The following is a 22,506-nucleotide window of genomic DNA, read 5'->3' on the forward strand; positions in this document are numbered from 1 at the left end:
AATGTTTTGATTGTGTTTAGCCACTCTGGTTCAAATCCTGATGCCTTTGCAGATTTGAGCTTCCCCTTGTTCCGTAGCACTTCCTTGTGAAGTGTTATTTTTGTTTCTCTACATCGATTGCATGTCTGTTCCCAAGTCGGACAAGCCATTTTGATGAAAGCGTGATTGCGTCCGTAAAATCGGCATAGTTGGGTTGTTGCAGCTTCCATTTCGTCTATGTGAGCTTAAAGTTCTTTTCTGTTTTCTTCGACACTGATTGCTCAAAGGTCCTGTATATCTTCATGTTTCTTTTATGAGACAGTTCTGAGAACCACAGGAGTTTTTCCTGTTTTCGCTGTAGAAAAAAAAAATGTGTTTTGAATCATCCTATCTTGATCCTAGAAGCAACATTTGCTGGCCTTGAGACTTTAGTTTTGTTAAGAAGGATTTGAATTGGGTACAGGTAGGCAAATAAAAACAAATTTCCACTACGTCATTGTCTCTGGGGTTTCAGTAATCCAGTAGTTTTTACAATAATATATCTGGGCACAGAGTCCTCTTCTTCTTTGTACGAGAACAGGCCACATACTTCTGTGACCTGTGGACCGGTACAGTGTAATATAATGGTCTTCTGTTTGTCATCCAGGGTGTAAGACGCCACCATTTTGTTACCTCGAGAACAAATATCACATTCTCCGATAATTTTAAAATCAACAATGCGTTTCATTACGTTTCTCCTCTTTCTGACTTGATCTCAAACTCATCTGATTTGAAAAAAAAAAAGGTCAAGTTTTTGACATAAAAGTCGTTTTCTCTTAGAAATTATGCTTCACAACATTTTTATGGGCTATCTGACTTTTCATACTCTTCTATTCTCTACGGGCAACTTGCGTCTGGCTCAAGAAAAAAACTGGTCGCCCCCACCTCCGTTACGTGGATGTAATAAAACGGGATTAACTTTTTTCTCCGTAATTATTTTCCACGCTCCGATGAAATTATTCAACGTTGGTAGCGTCAACTACCAGTGTTAACTACCGTTAAAAAAAAAAAAACGCTAATTAAAATTCTAAGGCCATATTACAAAGTCATCGGCGCTTGCAAAGACCTTCCTTCAGGGAACAGTTCCAGGAAAAAGGAGAAGAAGTAGACAGAGAAAGCGATGGGAAAACAACAGAGAGGAATGGAGAAAGACGTTTCAGCAGACTAAGAGATAGGTGAAGGTGATTGATTGATTTGTGAGATTTTATATATATATATATATATATATATATATATATATATATATATATATATATATATATATATATATATATATATATATATATATATATATATATATATATAGAGAGAGAGAGAGAGAGAGAGAGAGAGAGAGAGAGAGTTAGGTCTTAAAGGGATACATTAAAAAGCGCAAACGCGAGCGTTAAAAAAACAACAAGATCTGGCTGGAAACCACAAGCTTTTTAAGTTTGAAACAAACCCCTCAGATTTGGAAAAAATACCCAAGCCTTGAAAGCCCTGTTCGAGACAATCTATATAATAAACCTGAGCGACAAATTGCCAGGTACGTGAATAGTGGAAATTAAACACATACATCTAGATTTAAATATGAATATGGATGTATTTTATAAGAAAGAAAAAAAAGCCAGCGTTAACTTCTATACCAATTCATGATTTTATAAACAATATTCTAGTTACAAAATGTGTACTTTCATTTTTATTTTTACATTCATTCAACACTTTTCAAAAAGAAAACACGACAACTAATAATGCACATATAATTCATAGAAGTAGATGCTTTGTTCAATATATTTGCTTGTCTTTTTTCAATAATAATAAGAAGAAAAAAGTTCGACTTTCAAAACATATATCTAAATTTATGATTGATATACCTCCGTTTATTTTATAGATGTTTAGATCTAATTTTAAGATTTCGCTAATTTTTTTTTTTTTATGAAGTCTGTATGGCAATTTTTTAATTTTTCCAAGGGGAGGCCACTCTATTTTAAGGTCATGTAAACAAACTTTATATAAATTTTACAAAAATGAATTCTATAAGAGAAAACTTCAGATCAATCATGGTTATTGCAACATTTGTAGGTGGCATTGTTGCTGCCAGCTACCCAATAATAATATCACCGTACTTGAATCCAGCACCTTGGAGTAAGTAGATTTACTCTAGGTCTAGAGTGTACCAAAATAGAATCTTAGAATAGAAATACTTTGATTCTTTGAAATAGTCGACAAGTGTCTCAACTCCAGTCTCAAATACTCTAGACTCTAGTCTAGAGAAGAGACTCTATCATATTCATAATCTATGATATTATTATTATTACTATTATTATTGATATGTATAGAGTCAGTCTATTCTAGAGTGAGATCAGTACGTCTGAGTAGGTAGACCTAGTAGTAGATGATATATTTTTAATATTAGATTAGGATTAAATTCCTGGATTAGAATTGATTAGATCAATACAATACTATTCTCATTCTGCTGAGTATTCTGATCATTCTAGAATTTCTAGATTAATCTACTATCTATAAATCATGTTACACGACATGTACTATGTACATGTATTCATTTCATGATAACGATAATCTGCCTAGATTTAGACTAGCTCTAGATCTATGTCTCTTTTTCCTATGAATGATACTATTAATAGTCACAGAAATCAGGATAGTCATTTACCATTGTAAGTGTTATATTAAGAAATATCAACTCGCGAGTAACTGGCCCCTTAACCTGTAAGCTTTGGGCAGGAGGGGCTCGTGAGAGGGAATGTGAGAGATTATCCTTATATCATTGTGATTATCAAATGCACTTTTACAAAGAATGTGGAACATCTGTATGAAATAACTCCATTTTGAAATGTAAATGACTGTAGTTAAAGACCAACTGAAGAGGTTTTGGGGTCAGACGCGGAAACCGGTGTTATACTTTTTTTTAGATTCATAATGCTTAAAAAAACATACATACGAAATTTTAGACATATATTCTTTGTAATTATTTAGATATAAGCAATTTATTGTGAGTTTTAGGGACTATTAAATTTCACAATCTCGAAGCCATTCGAGATCAGTATTTCCCAGACAACCAAGGTCGATGACGTAGTTTAAGGGAAATTAGGTCAAATTTTTCAGTTTATGGCTTAGCGTATTTCCCTATTCCTTTTTACAGGAATGCTAGTTTTTAAAAACAAAGGCGACTAAAACGCCAATTTATAAAAAGTGGATGTTAGAGTTGGGGAAATTAGGTCAAATCACGCAATTTATGGCTTTGCATGTTAGATCTACTGTTTGTCGGCTTATTCTTGATCTAGTCAAGCGAACAGCGTTTCACCCCACGCAGTACCGCGAGCCTCAGTTCACATGTTTCGTTTTAGTCAAGTTACGCAATTTATGGCTTATGTTACTGCTTCAGGCTTATTCTAGTTCTAGATCTACTGCTTTTGATCAAGAGCAGAGTTCTTTTCTCAGATCATTAATGATGTACGAAGTAGACCTAAATTTAGATCTAAATCCAATTAGATGAAGTCTAGATCTAGTAGTAGTATTGGATATTTAGAGATAAGACCTATCTATTTAGACTGATCCGATCGAGGTGCTGGGCCTAGATCTAGAAAAACAAAGTTTAAAATTATATACTCTATCTATACACTTAGTGATTATTAACCTATAGTCGTCCCTAAATAGGCCCAATGTGGGAAAAAAACAATTATTACAATGTGAATGTTGAGCTCATTCAATGTAGTCATTGTAGTTATTGTAGTATACGATTATATTTAGTTTGAATCTAGAGTCACAACCCCGTACAACACTAGGCAAATAGCTTTAACTTAAACCTTAACTTAGACTTAAAAGTAGTCTGATTTAGATCTACTAGTAAAAAAAGTACTAGATCTAAATTTCTAAAAACTAATCTATAAGGCAAAAATTAGACCTAGATCTACCAATTCTATAATATTATTAATATACGAAATATGGATTTTATTACACTCTTATTTAAATATATTCATACCGTATATTCGGGCCTATATACTTACATAGTTCTATAAATATATATCTAAAAATTTAAGAGTTTTCATTTATCTCACGCTTGACTCATTTGTTGATTGGAATAGAATCATTAGATTATTAGATAGTTAAGTTAGCAAGTTAATCTGTAACTGTAGGTAACAAAGTTTTAAATTGTGTTTAGACTATAAATGAAAGAGATTATCCTACTGGAGAAGGAGTTGTCGTTTTTTTTTTTCTCTGGGAAGTCAGGGAAGTGGAAAATAAATTATAGTATCAATATAATGTTAAGTAATGCATATAGGCTACTGTTGATGTAATTATGCAACTCATTTTATTAAATTTTAGTAACCCAATTATTGCCAGTTAATCACTGAATATATATATATTTTTTATTGTTATTAAAAAATGCAGAGCTATTCATAATTTAAAGTGTTTAATAAATAAGGCTGGCAGTCGAGCCGAAAGATTAATGAGAAATGCAGTATTTTCCATGGCTACGCAGCCCCAGCTGCTAACTAGATATTTTGCCGCGTCCAGCGAAGACATAACCATATTCAGCTGGTGGTCAATTTAAATGTTCTTTACGACGTCTACGTCTTCCCTCATCAGTGGATTTTCTTTTGGCCTCTAATATGTATTCCACCTTGCAATTTCTAATAAATAGCATCATTCGAAGAATGAGATCCAACTTATTTTTAAAAAATGTAACCCCTTTACAGATCAAGTCATCATTGCAATGGACATTCAGATCTGCATTAACATAAAAATGATCAAAATTTGAATAGGTTTCGAAACTCAGAAAGTTGTGTGGTTTGCATTCCGAAAGTTGTGTGGTCTCAGGTTCAAACATTGACCACTGCCATTAACTAACATCCTGCTGGAGTTTTGGGCTATGACTTAATAATATTAAATCCTGATTCGAAACTTTGTCTAAACCTAGCAAGTGAAAAGGAACATACTAAAATAATGTTGTGTGTATAATGAAGAACTCTATTAAAATGTGATTTTGTATTTACATTTATTGGTATTTATTATATAAAATAAAATTGTAGAATGTTTCTGTGATTTGTTTCACAGGGAATATTGTATTTCCAAAATGATGAAAGATCCATCTAGTAAACTTGTCTGTATGCCACATGTCATATATGTTTTCTGTAAAATAGATTTTAAAAAATTTATTTATTAACATTTATACTTAATTATGTATACATATATAGAACTAGTGGTTATATATATATATATATTATATATGTTATACTGATTATCTGATCTAACATCAACATCTAACTCTTATTGTTCTTAATAATAATAAATTACTCTACTCTAGGTCTAGGCAATCTAATATATGTAAGACCAGGGCCGGTCTTAAGCCACTGCAACCTATGCGGTCGCAGTGGGCCCTGCACTTTCATAGGCTTCGTGCTAATTCTAGGTGTAATAGTTAAATTGCAATATATATATATATATATCGGTATATATAAAACCTGGAAATCTCATAAAAATCTCCTGAAAAATAGACAAAATTGTGGGTGTCATTCATTCCGAAAACGCTAATCCTACGCGCGATAAACGAAATAAGACATTGTCAGCTTTCATGTACTAAAATGTAATAATCAGGCAAATTTTCACTTTAATCAGAAGTTTCCATACTTTATTTACTTTAATAGAGTGACTGGCATTTTAATATGCCATAGGTTACAAAGTTCGTAAAGTAAAGTTAATTTGAATTTGATCGTAATCTTGTACTTAGTAAAGATTTAATAAAATTCAAAGTCGAATTTTTTTTAAATACGAAATCTTAATTTTCACTTATTATCCTTATTCCCACCCAGACTAGGCCCCGCGCAATCAGTTTCACATAGGGCCCCGCAATCGTTAGGACCGGCCCTGTTTAAGTTTAAGACTTAAAGAAATGTCACATGTGTTTAGTAAAAATCTGTATTTTATATTACCAATATAAATGATGACTTATTATTTTTTTAGATCTAAAGTTTAGCCTTATTAATAAGTATAGTAAGGGCTAGTAAAGAGTATAAATATATTCTATATAGATTTAGCTTAGGCTTTAGGTTTAGTCCTTGATTATTATAATATTATATTTATATCTATGAATAATCTTTATGCTATTGCTAGGACACTACTCACTAGGTCTTACTATTACAAACTATTACCAAAAAATGTTGGCGACTGGGCTTAGGCTTAACATAGAGGCTAGTCTAGATTACTCTAGATCTACTTAATTAGTTAAATCTACTAGTTTGTAAACTATTAGTATTACTAGTACTACTAGTAAGTAGTATTACTACAATTAGTACAATAATACAAGTCAAGTATTTATAAACTCTAGATCTAGTGAGTGACTAGTAAAAGTGTTAGAAGGCCTAGCTAGAATTAGAGATATAGAAAATAATATAGTATAGATAGATCTAACCATTTAGTTTTGTTATAACTATTAGACTTAGTATAGTCTAAGTATAGTATACCTAGACCTAGATGATCTACTAGTACTTGATGATACTAGAGACTACTACTAGAGTAGACTAGGTCTAGAGTCACTCTAGAGTCTAGATCTGAGTAGTAGAGAGATCTAGTGCTAGTGATCTAGTGACTAGTAGTCCTATTATTATAATCTATCTATAATTATATTAATTCAATAGTCTGCTCTAGAATATATTTTGAAAAAGTAGAAGAGTTCTCTTCATGGCATTTTGGTGCATCCCATGATAAGTATCATTTAAAATTGTTGGACAGCTAGATTTAGATAAATTTATCATCTGAATCGCTATCAATAACGTATCCAGCCATGTCTATTTTTATTTACATTTTCTCAGTCCATTACAATACGTCACTTCCGGTTTCGGCCATTGAAGCTGATTTTCAAATCTCGTTATTTTTTACACTTTCAAATTACTTTTTCTAATATAAATACGCTTTCCTAAAATCTCAAATTTTTAGGAACTAACTTTGATGCTATCTACTATCTAAATCAATCGCTATCTCAATTTCGAAAAAAACCTCTTCAGTTGGTCTTTAATGATGATGTGTGGCACAATTTTAAAATAACTAGATCTAGATCAAAATCAAAAATTAATTTGAGTTTAAATAATTGGCACAGGTGACAGTGAATAAAAGTGTAAGTGTGCATGTTTCTCTTTTTTGGGAGGGTGGGGAGGGGGGGTATAATACAGATAGTGGATATAGTTTATTCTAAATAAGGTGCATCTCCAGATCTACATCTTTGGCCAAAATAAAATTTGCAAAAAGTGGAATAAAGTTTGTAAGAATTTAGTTGTTTTTTCTTTTAAACTGTTCCACAGGAAGATGCTTCAATGATTTATTATCAGTTCTTCTATAATTTATGGGTAAAAAATGTGTGTATAGCAGGGGCTAGGATGCAAAGGGTGATTCAAAGAAGGGTGTGCATCACACTTTTTAAAATTTTAAATTATTTTCAGATTTTATTTCAGTCACAAATTGAATTTCATTTCTGTAAATTTTTGTAGTAAATAGTGGACTGCTTTGCTGGTCTTTCAATTGAGGGATGCAAAAAAAAAAAAGTGGGTTGGCCTAAAAGTTTATGATTGGGAATGAGGATGCCCAAAAAATTATTCTATGTCATTGTAATGTTGGCTGTTTCACTGAATTTTTAAGGACCAAAAATTGTGTTCTTGGGGGAGAGGCAAATGTTTATTGTGTGTGGGGGCGTTAATGCAGCCAGACAAGAATACTACAAGTGATGGGTCTAAGAAATGTTTGTGCATACTCTGTATAAGGGGTTTCAACCAGAGTGCAGCACAGGTATCAGCTCTTTAAGATTACCATAAACTAATCTAGACCACCCTCAGGTATTAATATAAATACAGGTAGTTTTCTCTTGTGCGTGTGTGTCGGAAGGGTAATGTAATAAAAGAAATAAATTGTTTTTTTTTTTTGTGAATTAGGCTTAAAAAAATAATTAACAAAAACAGTTACACATGTGCAGTAAAAGTCTTTTAACAGAATACTTTTTTGAACTAACTTAACAATATTTGACATTTTTTTTATTAACAGAGAAAGAGCAAAGTATTGGCAGACGTGGTATTGACAGAGAAGCTATTCAGCCTGGAGGTAATTTTGAAGAATTCCTATATCACTCTTGTGAATGTGAATTTGCTATTTTCTTTGTGGCATATGGAAAATTACCACATGTCAAAAGCAATCTTTTGTGGGTGGGCTTAAAAGAATATGTTGTATTAAGCATCTGCAGCAGAGTGCCACTGAAAGAGACAGCTGGAGAGCTCTCACAATGGTCATGGGACACACATTTGAGACCAAAAAAAAAACCCTTGCCAAAAACAGGCATAGATGCCGAAAAAAAAAAAACAACTTAAAAAGATCTTTGGTGAACAGCTTATCTGCATTAGGTGTGGCAAAATATGCAGGTCATGACCAGGTTTGCGCAGGCTTGTGAAATACTGCTCCCATCCTCACTCTTCAAAATAGAAGAGAATGCCTTCTAGATAAATGAGTTTCACACCTTGATGTGCATATCTTTTGTTGAAATAGTGCATCTGGAAAAGTTGGGGTCCCACAGATGCTTTTATGAAGGGGATGAGTTAGTAATGGATGGATGAAGAGTGGTCACCATTGTTTTTATGTGCAGTATTGTTTTACAAAGGGCTGTCTACTTCTTTTCTCAACTATACTAGTTGTTTGTTTTGTTTTTATTAGTCTGATTTATTTGGATATTTTAATGTTCAACATCCCTTGTTTTTTTTTACTGTGTTATTATATTCATTTATATTCATTCTACAAATCAGGTTTTTAGAGTTCAATTTTTAATTGTTGTGCATGAAATAAAATATTTAAAAGTTCTTGTTTAAGATTTGATGTTTAAAGCAGACTAACTGTGAGGGTCCTGCTAAGTAAAGCCAACTTTTTTTTTTTTAGCTATTTGTTTGCTTTGAAATAATTTCTGTAGACTTTACTAGAAAAGTATGTCCTTTTTATTGTACTGATGCTAAGTAGAACTTAGAAATGTTTTTATACTTGTTGTAACCTTCACCACTGAATTTCAAATTATGGGACTTAAAGACAGAATCCCATGATCACTAGTAAAGTAAGTAAATTTTAAATAAGGGTGTCATGTGACCAACCGCCTTTACTTTTCCCAGATACCCATTATAGAATGTGGTTTTAATTTAAAGTTGATATTCTTCATAGATACGAGTACCAGTTTAATTTATCCAGGACTTTATTTTACTGCACTCAATCTTTGGCTAAACTAAATTCCTAAGTTCTTCCTAGATACCTTTTTGTTTTCATTTGATTAAGAGAATAATTGAACACCAAGTTAGTCATTTGTTCAGCAAATTTCATTTGTTTGCAGTTTGCTTGTTTTTTGTCATTTTAACAGAATTTTGCCACCTACAATTTAAAAATTTTAAATTGAATTAATTAGCAAGCCTGGAACAATTTACTAGTGGTTATTTCACTCTTGTGGGTTGAAAGTTATTTTTAACGCTCAATCATCACTCTGAAAATGAGACTTGGGCAAAGCTGCTTGGGTTGAGTCTGGGATCCATTATATCCTTGCCATCATCATCCCATCTATCTGGACATAATTAAGGCAATATGGCACTGTCATTTTCTTAATAAAAAAACATACAAAAAGGATTAATATTTACCCAGCTAACTTTCTAATGTAATGCTTTTATATTTCCAGGAATGAAAGTATGGACAGACCCTTTTGATCGGAAGAAAAGTTAAGAATCTGGAGAATTCTGTGTATTAACCTTTTTTTTCTTAAGAAGCATGCTAGTAAAGACATTTTTTATGATAGCTAAGTTTTCAAACTCTTAAAAGTACACAACAACAAAAGATTGTGCTACATAATGTTCAACATCTCATTTTTTATTTTGTAATTATATCTCAAGTAACTCAATGCTATTCAGCAAAAATTTATACATTCACTTAATTTTACTGTGATACTTGACTGTTAAAATGTTAAATTGTACTTTTTAATGAATAAAAACAACATATAAAAATAATGTATTTTGATAACGATGGTTTGACCAATCATGAAATAAAAATCAGTGAATGCATCTGTGTTTTAATTGAACTGAAGGTTTACAGCTTTTACCGAGTCATAGTCTGATTATTAGCTTGTTTCCCCTGTCTAGCCATAAAATGTCTTTTTTTTTTTTTGCTCCAAAACAATGTCATACTGGGTATGAAAAAGGTGTAAAATAGTTTCTTCAATTTATTTTGCTGTTTAAATATTTAAAATATTTAATGAATGTTAAAAAGAAACAACATTGAAAAAAATTATTTAATATTATGTTTATTATTATTTTTAATTTATAGAATTGAAAATTATAAATTTGATTAATTGTGTGTATGTTTATTCATTGTGTGAATGATATTTCTCTAGTGTTGACCTAATTGAAATTGTGTAACTAAAATGACTCTTGTTGCGCTGTATGTAGTATGTCTTAATGACTCATTTAATAATATTCACATATGTATATCATCATAGTATAGTATACTCATACAAAGGAATACATTCTTAAAGTGTTTAACTAACTTCATAAATTTAGCCTAGGTTTAGTAGTAATATATATAGGGCCTATATATGGGAAAAAAAAGTCTGATTATGTTTAACATTTACCCAAGTTTGACTCAATTCTAAGTTTAACCACAGAGACTATAAACATAATCTCATTACAAACATTGCATTCATGCCTAGTAGTTAAAAGAAAATCTCAACATTTAATGGAATAGTATATTTGTATAGGGTATGGAAATAACAAGTGAAGTACACAAATATTAAGGAATCATAAGATATCATTGAATGTAAGTTAACTGTGAATTTTATTTTATTTAGTATTTTTTTGTTTTTGAATAGTTGGCAATGGAATAAATTTTCATAGATCATGTTTAAGCTGTATTGAGTTTTTATTTTTATTTTTCATTTCAACATTTTATTATGAATGAGACAAAACATTATTTAACTTTAAAATGATTTTATTTTATTCTATAATTGTGTTTTCTGTGGCATTTTACTTCTCGAGAGACAATCTTTTCCCTTTGCAACTTCTTGTGTGACTAAAGAGGCCAATCTTAATACACAGCTGCGATCGCAGGTTGGGCATATTTAATCAGCAGGCGCCATTGCATTTTCACCCTTCTGTTGTGCATGGTTTCTGCAATCCTAGACCCTTCCTTCATGCTCTCTCTCCATGTGGATCTATCCAGTGCTACTTTTTCCCAGCTGCTAGTCTCGATTTTGAAGAGCTTCATGTCGCGTTTGCATACATCTGTATGCGGCTCTCCTGCCTTCTATTAGATCGCCATACAGAATGTCTTGTGGAAGTCGACCTACTGGCATTCTACGAACGTGGCCAAGCCAGCCAAGGCGTCTGCTGCTGATGACACAGCGGATGTCCTGGCACCCTGCTCTTCGTAGCACTTCCTCATTGGTTATCTTATCTTGCCACCTTATTTTAAAGAGCCGCCTTAGGCATCGGAGGTGGAAGACATTCAGCTTTTTTATCCTGCCATGAGTAGGTTGACCATGTTTCACTTCCGTATAGCAAAGTGCTCAACACACAGGCCCGGTAGACTAAGGCTTTGGTACTGTTAGTTAGCAATATGTTGTCCCACACTCTTTTCTGCAACCGTGACAAGGTTTATATGAAAAGTTAAAACCATATTGTAGCCTAATAATCCTGTTTTTTTTTTTTGGTTAGCTTCTCTATTTCCTAAATGGTCCTAACACATAAAATTTATGACGTGTAGTTATTGACCCCTAAAACAAGAATACCAAGTGAATCTATATATACTTTCAAAGATAAATTAATTGCCCTGGGGCCATCGCGGTGTACATTTTTCATATTTAATAGAAATGAGTATCATGTTACTTTTAGCATACAAGCTTTCTTTCAATGTAAGTGGCAGATAAAAAAAAAATTTCTCCATTGCTGTTTTTTCCCCCTTTCAGACCTTGTGGTCTATAGAGCAGATGATGTAAAAGTCATGTTTCTCTGGCCTAAGGTTAACGGGGATGTCATGTGACCAGCACAACGACCAACCGCCTCTATTTTTCCTCAACTAATGTCAGGCACCCATTAGAGCTGGATGGACTCAGATGCGCCCAAGGATCCCAAAATTTAAAAATCCCAGTCTTCATCAGGATTCAAAACCAGGACCTACGGCTCAGAAGCCAAGCGCTTTACCCCTCAGCCACCACGCAACCAGTGCTGTCCAATCCATTGAATATTTTCTCACTTGGAGTCGTTTCAGGCTATACTTAGTTTGTTTTTTTCCCCACAGAATTGGGTTTAGTAGCAATAGATCTTAAGATTAGCCAAGGAACGTTTCAGGGTGATGGCCCTTGGTGTAATGCTAATAATTCATAGCTGGTAGTTTATTTGCATTTTAGGTGACAGAAGGCGATAGAGAGTCGTGTAATTTGTGGCAATCATTTAGATCCTTCCTTAAGATCCTTTTGTGCCTTTGTCCTAAAACATACAATTAGTTTTTAATTTCTTTGTTAACATACATACTTGATTTTTTTTTTTTTTGATCACCATGATTTTTTCGGATGCTTTGCTTCGTCAGTAACTGGGATTACGAGACATTAAGAACGACAACTCAGTATTATTTTTAAATTAAATAAAATGGAGTTCTCTACCTTTTGTAGGTGTCATTCCAGCGTTGAATTCTCAACTTGTATCATTTATATTTTATAAGCATATTTTTCAATAAATAAGATAAATCGATGGTCTCTTAACAAGCCCCTCCTTTTCATACTTTTACCTTGTTCAACCTACTTGTACACCTCGAGTTTAGTCATTGCAATTCCATGCCATCTTTCATTCATTATGTGATTTTTGTATATTTTTGTAATGTACTGGTTTGCCAGTTTTTGTTCATATGTGTATGCTACTTACCCAGGCCAAATTCTCGAATCATCTGTAAGACAAGATCCTCACATCTCCTCCTTGTGCCGTCCACCCTCTGTTGCGCGTACCCTATGGGAGGCAAGGGCGCTAGATTCCTCGACATCGTCGTCTGAGAAGGATTACGGTTCCACGTCGTCGCTGGGATCGGGGCCGGCTGACTCCTTCGCGAGGCCTGGAGCAGATTGGGAGGGAAGCTTTTATCATGTCTGTTGTGATTCATGTTCAGGGGCTCCTGCGCCACTAGGTTCCGTTGAATTTTTAAGTCGTCTGCTTTGCTTCCGGACTTATTAGTTTTGCTGATTCTTTTCGACTTATGATCCACGTATGGATTCATTTATATATGTCAGTATTACCAATCATCACAATTCAGATCCGAATCAGAGATCTATAATCCTACTGTCCATATTAGAATTACACTAGTTATAATTTCCATAAGATAAAATGCAAGCAGATAGATCTATTTGAATCTAATTAGTTCTGGTCTATTTTTCTTTACCTCAAAGAGAATCGATAATTCTCTTTATTCCTACATATTGAGTAATAGTTACCAATGCAGACTTTAAGATATGCTCTAAATAATGCTACTTCTCTGAGAAAGATCTAAAAATATCTATTAGGTTTATTTCCGCATTTGTTCATTGAACTGTTTCAGACTCTAGAATGGGAATGCACGAAGAACAGTGTGCATTGCTTGGTTATGGCTTCCCTTCTGTCTCGGGAAACAATGGATGCGCCGAGATAGATCACTTGTTACGATTTTGACTTGAGTCCGGGCAGAATCTGGAGTGGTTGAACAAGCCGATACTTGTGCGGCAAGGTTGGCTACAATTCGAGTTATGGTTTAGAGTTTTATGTAGGCCTATTAGTGCTACTTTTTAATCTTTTGTCCTGTATTGTCCATTTTTTTTTTTTTTTACAAAGCTTTTATCAACTCGCTCTGTCTGGTACAAATTTTGAACTCGTTATTTCTCCCAATTCCGATTCTAAGATCAAGTTTCAACCCATAGACTTTTATATATATATATATACTATATCTAGACTGGACAGGGAGATCTTTTAACACTACAAAAAATGTCGTGACAATTTGTCGTAGTTATAAGAAGTAAAGTTGGTTTTTTTAAACATATAATTTAATTTTTAGATCTAGATCTAGTAATTGAACATAAAAAAATAAGAGTACTCTCGTGTCATAATTATTATTTTGCAATTTTTAGATACATAATTTAGAAAGATCTAGCTAATCATTCTATGTAAATGTACGTATGATGATTAAAATCAACAGACATGAATTATTTCAATCTACGATTTTTGAAACATTATCTCAATGGAAACCGGAAACTAACAGGAAATGGTTTTGTTTCATATATTTGCGTGAATATATATAGGCCTATTATGTGATTAATAGCCCATTCTACCACTTATGAGATTTTTATTACTTTATTCTTTTATTGAACTAAATTCCGCCATCTGCGGGACCCAAACTCGGGTAAGAAAGGAGGAAGGCCCCACCCTGTAAAATCTCAATTGCTACAGAAGAGGAAAACTTAAACATAAAGATAATTTTACATGCGATGGCACGCATACCAAGAGTTGCAATGGCATGAAGGGCAATATGTTGAAAGCGCAAACAGGGAGGTTCTCGTATAGCATGGAGCCACACTTTCATGGAGGACCTCAGAGCAGTCCTAACCAAGCGGGAAGAGGCTTCAGACCTTGCCAGTGACAGATCTTTGTGGACAGCGCGGGAAGTAAGCGCTGAAATAAAGATAAGAAAGTCACAACTATTTGCAGTTTCTTGTGTTTGGCTAATAAAGTTCAAGGACATTAAAAGTGTGTCAAGTTCAAGAAGTTCAAGGGTGTCCTAATCACTTTTTAGCATCTCATTGTTTTTACAAACTGTAGGCCGATATTTTAAGATTCAGTCGTTCGCATTCGTCGATTCGCAATTAAAATTTGAAACTATAATACAAAAGATTTGTCATTATATATTGATATATAAGCTTGTCTTTGAGTTCGAAGATTAATTAGGACTGCAGTATTACACGTAGATACGAAGCCCCAACTATGACCTACATATTTTGCCACTTCCAGCGCAGACATGACCATTGTCCGCCTGTGGTCGCTTTAGATTTTCATTTCTTCGTCTACGTTTGTCCTTGGCAGTGGATTTTCTTTTGATCTCAAATGTGTATCCTAAGGCCTTTCTAATATATATGTCTATATATCAACATTATAGAGCAAATATTCATTGCACATAGAGTCTTCGCTTCTGTGTGTGTGTAAATGAATGTTGACAAGACGAATATTAGAGACTGATTGAATGGTGTAATACTGGGTTCTTACTCCCTGAAGTGCTCTAGACACGTGACGAGACAAACACTATACGACTGACTCAAGTCCGTTCAGCAGACAACATGAAGATTTTATTTACAACATAATAATAATATACTGCACTCCTTGTTAGTGCTACAAGTCAAGAAATAATAATCATGTCCGCATAACAGCGGTATCAAAATTATCCAATACGTTAACAACAAATCACGTCCGCATCTCAGCGGGTAACAATAAGAACAATTACTACTAGTGACACTGGAGCTTCAACTATAGATATCCATTGAAATACGAATAATACCTTAATATTCAATAAGCACATTATGAAATCAACTCTCAAATATTATTAATCAACAATGACTAGTCCTTCGACTCTCATGCTATATGCGTACATATCCACCAGTCCAGGAAGAAACGTCCAACCTTCCTGTACCGGGAGCAAGACCTTACTTGACTGAACTTAAAGTCAACTTTTCATTCTATTTCCTGTTTTCTACATCAGGAATTCCACGTGTCTTTTAAACTATTAACATGTCGTGAACTTTAGATCATGCAATGTCAACTAAGACTGTGACAGTGTGAGAAAGCACCAGATGCAGAAAAAGTAACAGGACAGATACTTATCTTTATCTAAACAAAAATCTATATAGACATTGTTAAAGATCAAACAGTTCACAAAAGCGTTTATTAAGGGGGTGAGTAGGGTGTAAGATTACAAAAAACTGGGACAAGGCAGACTTTAAAGATTTTTACAAAGGTTATATCAACTCTGTCTGTTTGCCTGTCTGTCTGATAAAAAGTGTGTTCTTGTTATTTCTCCAGACAGACTACAGACAGATTGAGTTGATATAAGCTTTGTAAAAAAGACTTTTTAGCTCATCACTGTATCACACTATTATTAGCTTTGATATTATCTCGTGTTGGTTTTTTAGTGACTTGAAAACAAAAATAATGATTGAATTTTTAAGCCGAGAAAATGGAAAGATGTCGAATTCATTGAATTATTTCAGTTAGCACACCTTCTGCAATATGGCCTAGGGCTCTCGGTTCCTCGAGTGAGGTAATTAACAGTGAATTATCTCATCCAATGACATTCCAATGCTTTGATTTCCTTATTGTGTAAAGCATAACACAAATTAAATAATTACAAAATTACGTCTTAAGTTAAATAATCATTTTCTCATTTGAATTAACGTCTTTAATTTATAAGATAAGATTATATCTGAAGCAGGCAAATAATGTCTGAATTTTTAAGCCGAGAAAATGGAAAGATGGCGAATCATTGACTTATCCCAGCTAGCACACCTTCTGTAATATGGCCTAGGGTTTAGTTAAATTCTTTTTTCGCCAGGTGCTCTTGTCTTTGATAAGAGCTTTTCTACCCGGCTTTTTGGGGGAAAGTCCAGCGAGACCAATGGTCTTAGAACATGGCTACCAGATCGTGCGGTTAGCGCGTTGGACTGTCGATCGGACTTATCGATGGTCTTGGGTCGTCTTGCGACAGGTTCGGACTAGGAAGTAAATTAACTTCAATTCTGAAGGAACATCCGAAACATTTTATAAAAAAACAAAAAACATAGAAGGCCTGAACACTAACCTGCAACGTCGCAACCTGTGGGCAGTGAAGAACAATAGCTAGTTGCATGTCACAGATCTGTACGAGGTGGCAATGAGCTATTGGTCCCCGCTGCCCACAGGTTTCGACGTCGCAGCTCATAGGATTTATTTAATTAATTAATAAGGCAAGTATACTTTTGGTTGAACACCAATCAATAAAAACTATGTATTCTCTAGAAACGTGTTTCTTAGTTTCGTAAAAGGTTTTGAATGGTGTGAATATTTTGTTTTCTTTATTTACATTTCGGCATAATGTTGCAGTAAAAGGTGCGCTCCCTTGTCACAAAAAAATGCGACAGTGTAACATTACGGACTATAAGTTAAAGGATCGAGCATGCATTTGTCCGTCTTTCGTATTCTTTTTTTCAGTTGATGTCTTTGTCAAGGATCTACTCCAAGCTATGCTGTAGCAAAATATTACCACACGAAGCACACGCCAAAACTAAACGATAAGTAGAAATCGTGTCTTGGCCTTATCTCTCAATGTGTTCTGAAGGCAGGATTTGTGATATAAAAGCTAAGTAAGTCATCACACGCTTGTGCTGTAAGACTTTTTTGAGAAGACCATTGTCAACTACGATCGTTAATTAGCCAAAATTCAAAAATGAATACTGTCATTAAAGTAGTCATTGTTGCTGTTGCCGTCGGCATAATGGCCGCTGTGGCTAACGGTGAGTTTGTTAGAAAGTAATGTTGTATAGTTTTTAAGTGAATGTTCTCATGTCCCATCTGGAATGTCACATGATAGGGAAGGAACAAAACCGTAACTCTATCGTCTTATGAAGTAATTCATGTGTGTATCGAGTGTAATGAGGGACGGTGAAGCGTATGGTATTGAAATAAAGAATTGAAGAAAAAAAATGGTTACATTAATTTGAATATGAATTGGAATATGGCTTGTAGTTACTTTTTTTTTTCAATTTCTTCCTGATTCGAACCCGAGAACCCTTAGTTTAAACACCACGTTCCCTTTTTTAACTCGAGGGCCGCATAGGCCTACATTTTCGATATGTCTGTCCAAAGCTGCATCACACACAAAAAAAAAAGTCGCCCAGTGGAACCTGTCTACTGTGGACCAGATACGGCTCGCAGGGCGTAGCTTTAGCCTAACAATCTACACAAAAATGTGTTACTGGATGCAACTATTTTATTTTCAGGGGAGGCAATCAAACATAAAATAAAAGAGTATCGGTGTTCTCAAAGGGTTCTCACAAAACAGGCCTTGTGTTCATTTAGAGCTATATATTGTGTAGTCGTTGTTCTGATAGGGATAAGTGTCTGACCCAGCTTTGCAGTCGAATGGTAATTAGTGCTTCTATATCGTCCACACCGGCCTTCAGCAGAACATAGTTATTTGTAATGTGATTTTGCCAGCGCATGCTTATTATGGAGCAAAGGCACATTTGGTGGAAGCGTTCGAGCCTTCGCTAGAGCACAAAGGTCTCATGGTAAAAGTGTGGCGAGAACCATTTCTTTATAAGTATTTTTGTTGCTAGGTGAAGAAATTCCGCCATATTTTCAGTTGGAGGCGACCAAAAGCGCTTATTGAGGACAGCCGCATAAGACTGCAGTTGGATAATGTCTTTGTCTGCACGAGCTGCGGGAAAAATAAGCAGGTCGCAACTGGGTTTGCGAATTTATGTGAAACACTGCACTCATCCTTAATCGTAGGAATCGGTAGACCTTGTCATTGTTCTGTGTCACAGATGTCATTATAGAACTATTTGTACATTTCACATTTAAAAGAAATATAAACCCTTGACTGAGCCTCAGGAATTACCCCACAAATCTAGACCCTTGACAGCACCTCAGGTTTTACCCAAGACGTGATTATGATGTTGCAAATCTATTGGTTGATTTGAAATTAAACAAAGACATTTTTTTAAAGAGTTAGCGCCAGAGAATTGGCGAGAGTAGAGAGAACGCCAGTCGATAAAATATTTTCATAGTAGTCAGTCGGTCTTCTAAGAGCTCTGTTTTAAAAGCCTTTGTGATATTTTGTGTTGATTGATCTGTAATTTGTACATAAGCTGTACTTACGTTTTGTATTTAAATAAAGTTCCAAAGTTTTGTTTTAACAAAGAATCTTTTATTGTGATTCTAGATCGTCATTTATTCAACTATTTTTAATTCAAGTAAAATCCCCGGCATCACAACACATTGTGACATCTTGTGTGTGTGTGTTGTGACATTCTGATAGCGCAACGTAGATCGTAGCTGTTTGACAAAAATGTTAATAGCTCATTCTCTTAACACTTGGTAGAGTGGTAAAGTTCAGATCTGCTAGAATTTGATGAAGAGTACCCATTCAGACCTTGCGATCTATGGGGCAGATAATGTAACACTCAAACGTTTCTACTACTTCCGGTGAACAAGCTTTAGGTCTACAAGGATCATACAATCATATATCCCCAAGGAGGGGTAACAATTGTTACTGGGTTTAATGTTAGTCCGAAGTTCATAATCTCAGTCTTCACCGGGATTCGAACTCTAGACCCCTCGGTTGGGAAGCCCAGTGCTTTACCACTCTACCATGACGCACCATTTTTTTCAAATGCAAACATTATATCAACTCACTCCATCTGTCTGTCTGTCTAGCCAAAAGTTTGTACACGTTATTTCTCCCACACGCAATCTCGGATCAAGCTGAAATTTTGCACAATTATTTCTTTTATATAACAACACAAGAATCAATAAAAAATAATTAACAAATTAGTTAATTAACTATTGGTAATTAATTATTTTGTCTGGTATCTCGAACAAGGGAAAGAAATAATACTTGACTGAAGTGGTGGCATAAGTTGAATAAGTCCCCTTTTTATTAGGCTGCCGTCTGAGGCTTAGTGAAAACAATCTTGATAACCATACAATCTTCCATGTTCATAGACTCTTCGCTAGCAGAGTGGTTACCGCGTTAGCTTAAGATGCCTGAGTAGGCTTTGGCTCACAAGTTTGAACTCAAATCGTTCCCTTTTTCTTTAATAATACATTCATAATGCGATCACTCAGATACCCCGTTCTTTCTCCCCCTTTTCAAGTAGTCCAGACAAGTGATAAGATCATAACGTATTGAGAAGGCTAAAAGCATGAAATAGCGATAAACAAATACAAAATTGGTATAAAATATAGTTAGTCGCACAGATTTATAACTGTTAGGTTAGTCTAGATCTATTACGAATTTAACTGATCGAAATTAATTTATACACTTTAATATAAGCTTGTTTTTTTTTTTAAAGTATTTTTTTTTAATTTTTCTTGTTTAATTTTAGAGAGAGTAGAGTCAAAACCTTCCTTCCTTCGGCCCGCCTAAAATATGGTTTTATTTGAGAGGGCTCCAATCAATTGTCTAACATACCACATCCTTGTAACCAGCGGCATGAAAGGTCTAAAGACAAGGACTAAAGCCGAGCACTCCGGCGACCTCCACCATTTTACTTTAATGTATCACAATGACCATGCGGTTTCCTTGTGGAATGGCTTATGGATCGTGACATGATTTTTTTTTTTTTTGGGAGGGGGGGGGGCTCTTTTTTAATTACCGAGAAGTGCAATAAACAAAGTTCTTAGGCACCCCAAAGTCATAGTTTTTCTTCCCTATTGGCCTAGTCGCCTTTTCTAAAGACCGTCGCCACCTGGGTGCTACGGTGACAGCCCCATAAAATGTAATGAAGTGCCTACAAAATGTTTGTCCTGGAGTGGACCAGCTATTTTAATTACGTTATTACCTTAACTCAAATACATCTTTTCTATCCCAAACAGCTGTTCCTTTGTTAATAAATCTGCCCATTTGTGAGTGCATCGTGGCACCATGTAACTGTGGTTAATAGACATTCCGTTGGCCAGGTAAGAGACTAAAATGCAATTTATAAACTGCAACTGTAATTATAAGAAATTTATCGTATTTAATTTTGTTTGTTTTTGTTTGATAAGTTCCGAATGTTCAAAGTTAAAGATTAACCCAAACCTTTTACACGAGGATAGGTGATGGTGGCGGGCAGGGCTCAAACTTAGGACTATTGTGATGACACTCAAAGAGAGGTTTTACATCTATCTACCTACCTACCTATCTATCTATCTATCTATCTATCTATCTATCTATCTATCTATCTATCTATCTATCTATCTATCTATCTATCTATCTATCTATCTATCTATCTATCTATCTATCTATCTGTCTGTCTGTCTGTCAGTCTGTCTGTCTGTCTGTCTGTATCTGTCTGTCTATCTATCTATCTATCTATCTATCTATCTATCTATCTATCTATCTATCTATCTATCTATCTATCTATCTATCTATCTATCTATCTATCTATCTATCTATCTATCTATCTATCTATCTATCTGTCTGTCTGTCTATCTTTCTGCCAGTCTGTCTGTCTGTCTGTCTGTCATATGCACTAAGAAGCAGAACTTGTTGTTAGAAAGCATTTCTAAAGCCTAATAATAATCTAAATCTATCTATCTATCTATCTATCTATCTATCTATCTATCTATCTATCTATCTATCTATCTATCTATCTATCTATCTATCTATCTATCTATCTATCTATCTGTCTGTCTGTCTGTCTGTTTATCTATCTGTCTGTCTGTTTTTCTGTCCGTCCGTCTGTTTGTCTGTCATTCATATTTACTAAGAAGCAGAACTTGTTAGAAAGCATTTCTAAAGCCTAATAATAATCTAAATATCACTATCTTTTCAGATTATTCGAAAAGAGTGTTGAAAAGAAGCAAAAAAAGATGAAAATAAAATGATTCTTGAGACTATAATTAATTTGAAATGATTTTGTTCGTTGCTCTAGTAAAAGGTTTAAGACTATTCTGTTCAGAACACAAGCCAAGTTCGTGAATAGTGTTGTTTCTAAATTCTCTACGGCATGGTTAGACATCGATCTGAAATGAACAAGGTGTCCAGATGAAATATGAACACATATGAACAATACATTTAGAGACACTTCAGGACAGACGAATACATAATAAAAAGTAAAGTAGCTATAAAACATGAGTCATAATTTACGAATAAGAAACTAAAGCCTAATTGAATACTCAGAAAGACATAAAGATAGAGACACAATTCTTATTCCACATGCTAGGACACAATCAAACAAGTTCTCTATCTTCCATAGTTCAATTTGGTAATGGTGGGTTGCCTGAATTAGCCAGGAATACTAACGACTAAGAAGAGTTTCAGTCACTAGTCACTGAATAACAAGCAAGACTTGATTGACACTTGAAATACACAGGACGTAATTATCCTTTTTGAAGTAACGTCTGTAATCTATAAGTTAAGATGAGATAGAAAACATGGCATCCCTGAAGATTTCGTCCAGATCCTAAGACATCTATACAGTTAATCTAGCAATTAAATAAAGTTTCCCTTTCAGATATTGTGGTCAGATGATGTAAAGGTCATCTATTTCTGTGGCCTACGATTTACGAGGCTGTCATTTGGCCAGCACACTGTGGCCTTTACTTATTCCCAGTTAATGTCATGTACCCATTAGAGCTGGGTAGACTCAGAGGCGATTAAAGATCCCGAAAGTAAAAATCCCAGCCTTAACCAGGATTCGAACCCCCGGTTTGGAAGCCAAGCGCTTTACCACTCAGCCACAGCGCCTCC

At 34.4% G+C, this 22,506-nt stretch overlaps 2 protein-coding genes and 2 long non-coding RNA genes across 5 annotated transcripts in view; 2 read left to right on the top strand and 2 right to left on the bottom strand.

The window, feature by feature from the left end:
* Window positions 1–13,549, bottom strand: part of LOC106061692 (probable protein phosphatase 2C T23F11.1) — a 61,854-nt gene extending 48,305 nt beyond the window's left edge. The window contains exon 1 of the mRNA XM_056037233.1: window positions 12,930–13,549. Coding sequence (XP_055893208.1) covers window positions 12,930–13,275 — 346 coding nt within the window. The 5' untranslated portion in view covers window positions 13,276–13,549. The remainder of the gene's footprint in view (window positions 1–12,929) is intronic.
* Window positions 1,974–10,918, top strand: LOC106059784 (small integral membrane protein 20-like). The gene is made up of 3 exons (XM_056037237.1): window positions 1,974–2,142; window positions 8,047–8,103; window positions 9,701–10,918. The coding sequence occupies exons 1-3, from the start codon at window positions 2,025–2,027 to the stop codon at window positions 9,742–9,744; spliced, it is 219 nt and encodes a 72-aa protein (XP_055893212.1). The 5' UTR covers window positions 1,974–2,024; the 3' UTR covers window positions 9,745–10,918.
* On the bottom strand, window positions 4,996–6,924 carry LOC129927611 (uncharacterized). Of its 2 annotated transcripts, none has more exons than XR_008779200.1 (2): window positions 6,480–6,924; window positions 4,996–5,148 (listed from the first exon to the last, which is right to left on the bottom strand). It is a non-coding gene; the product is annotated as an uncharacterized LOC129927611 (long non-coding RNA). The 2 variants fall into 2 exon arrangements; XR_008779201.1 differs by having other exon boundaries at window positions 6,428–6,924.
* Window positions 13,550–13,743: 194 nt separating the features above from the next.
* LOC129927610 (uncharacterized) lies at window positions 13,744–21,660 on the top strand. Its single transcript, XR_008779199.1, has 4 exons — window positions 13,744–13,758; window positions 17,259–17,560; window positions 20,649–20,732; window positions 21,590–21,660. It is a non-coding gene; the product is annotated as an uncharacterized LOC129927610 (long non-coding RNA).
* The last annotated feature ends 846 nt before the right edge of the window (window positions 21,661–22,506 follow it).

This window comes from Biomphalaria glabrata, chromosome 8 (genome assembly GCF_947242115.1).
Source record: "Biomphalaria glabrata chromosome 8, xgBioGlab47.1, whole genome shotgun sequence".
Lineage (NCBI taxonomy): Eukaryota > Metazoa > Mollusca > Gastropoda > Planorbidae > Biomphalaria > Biomphalaria glabrata.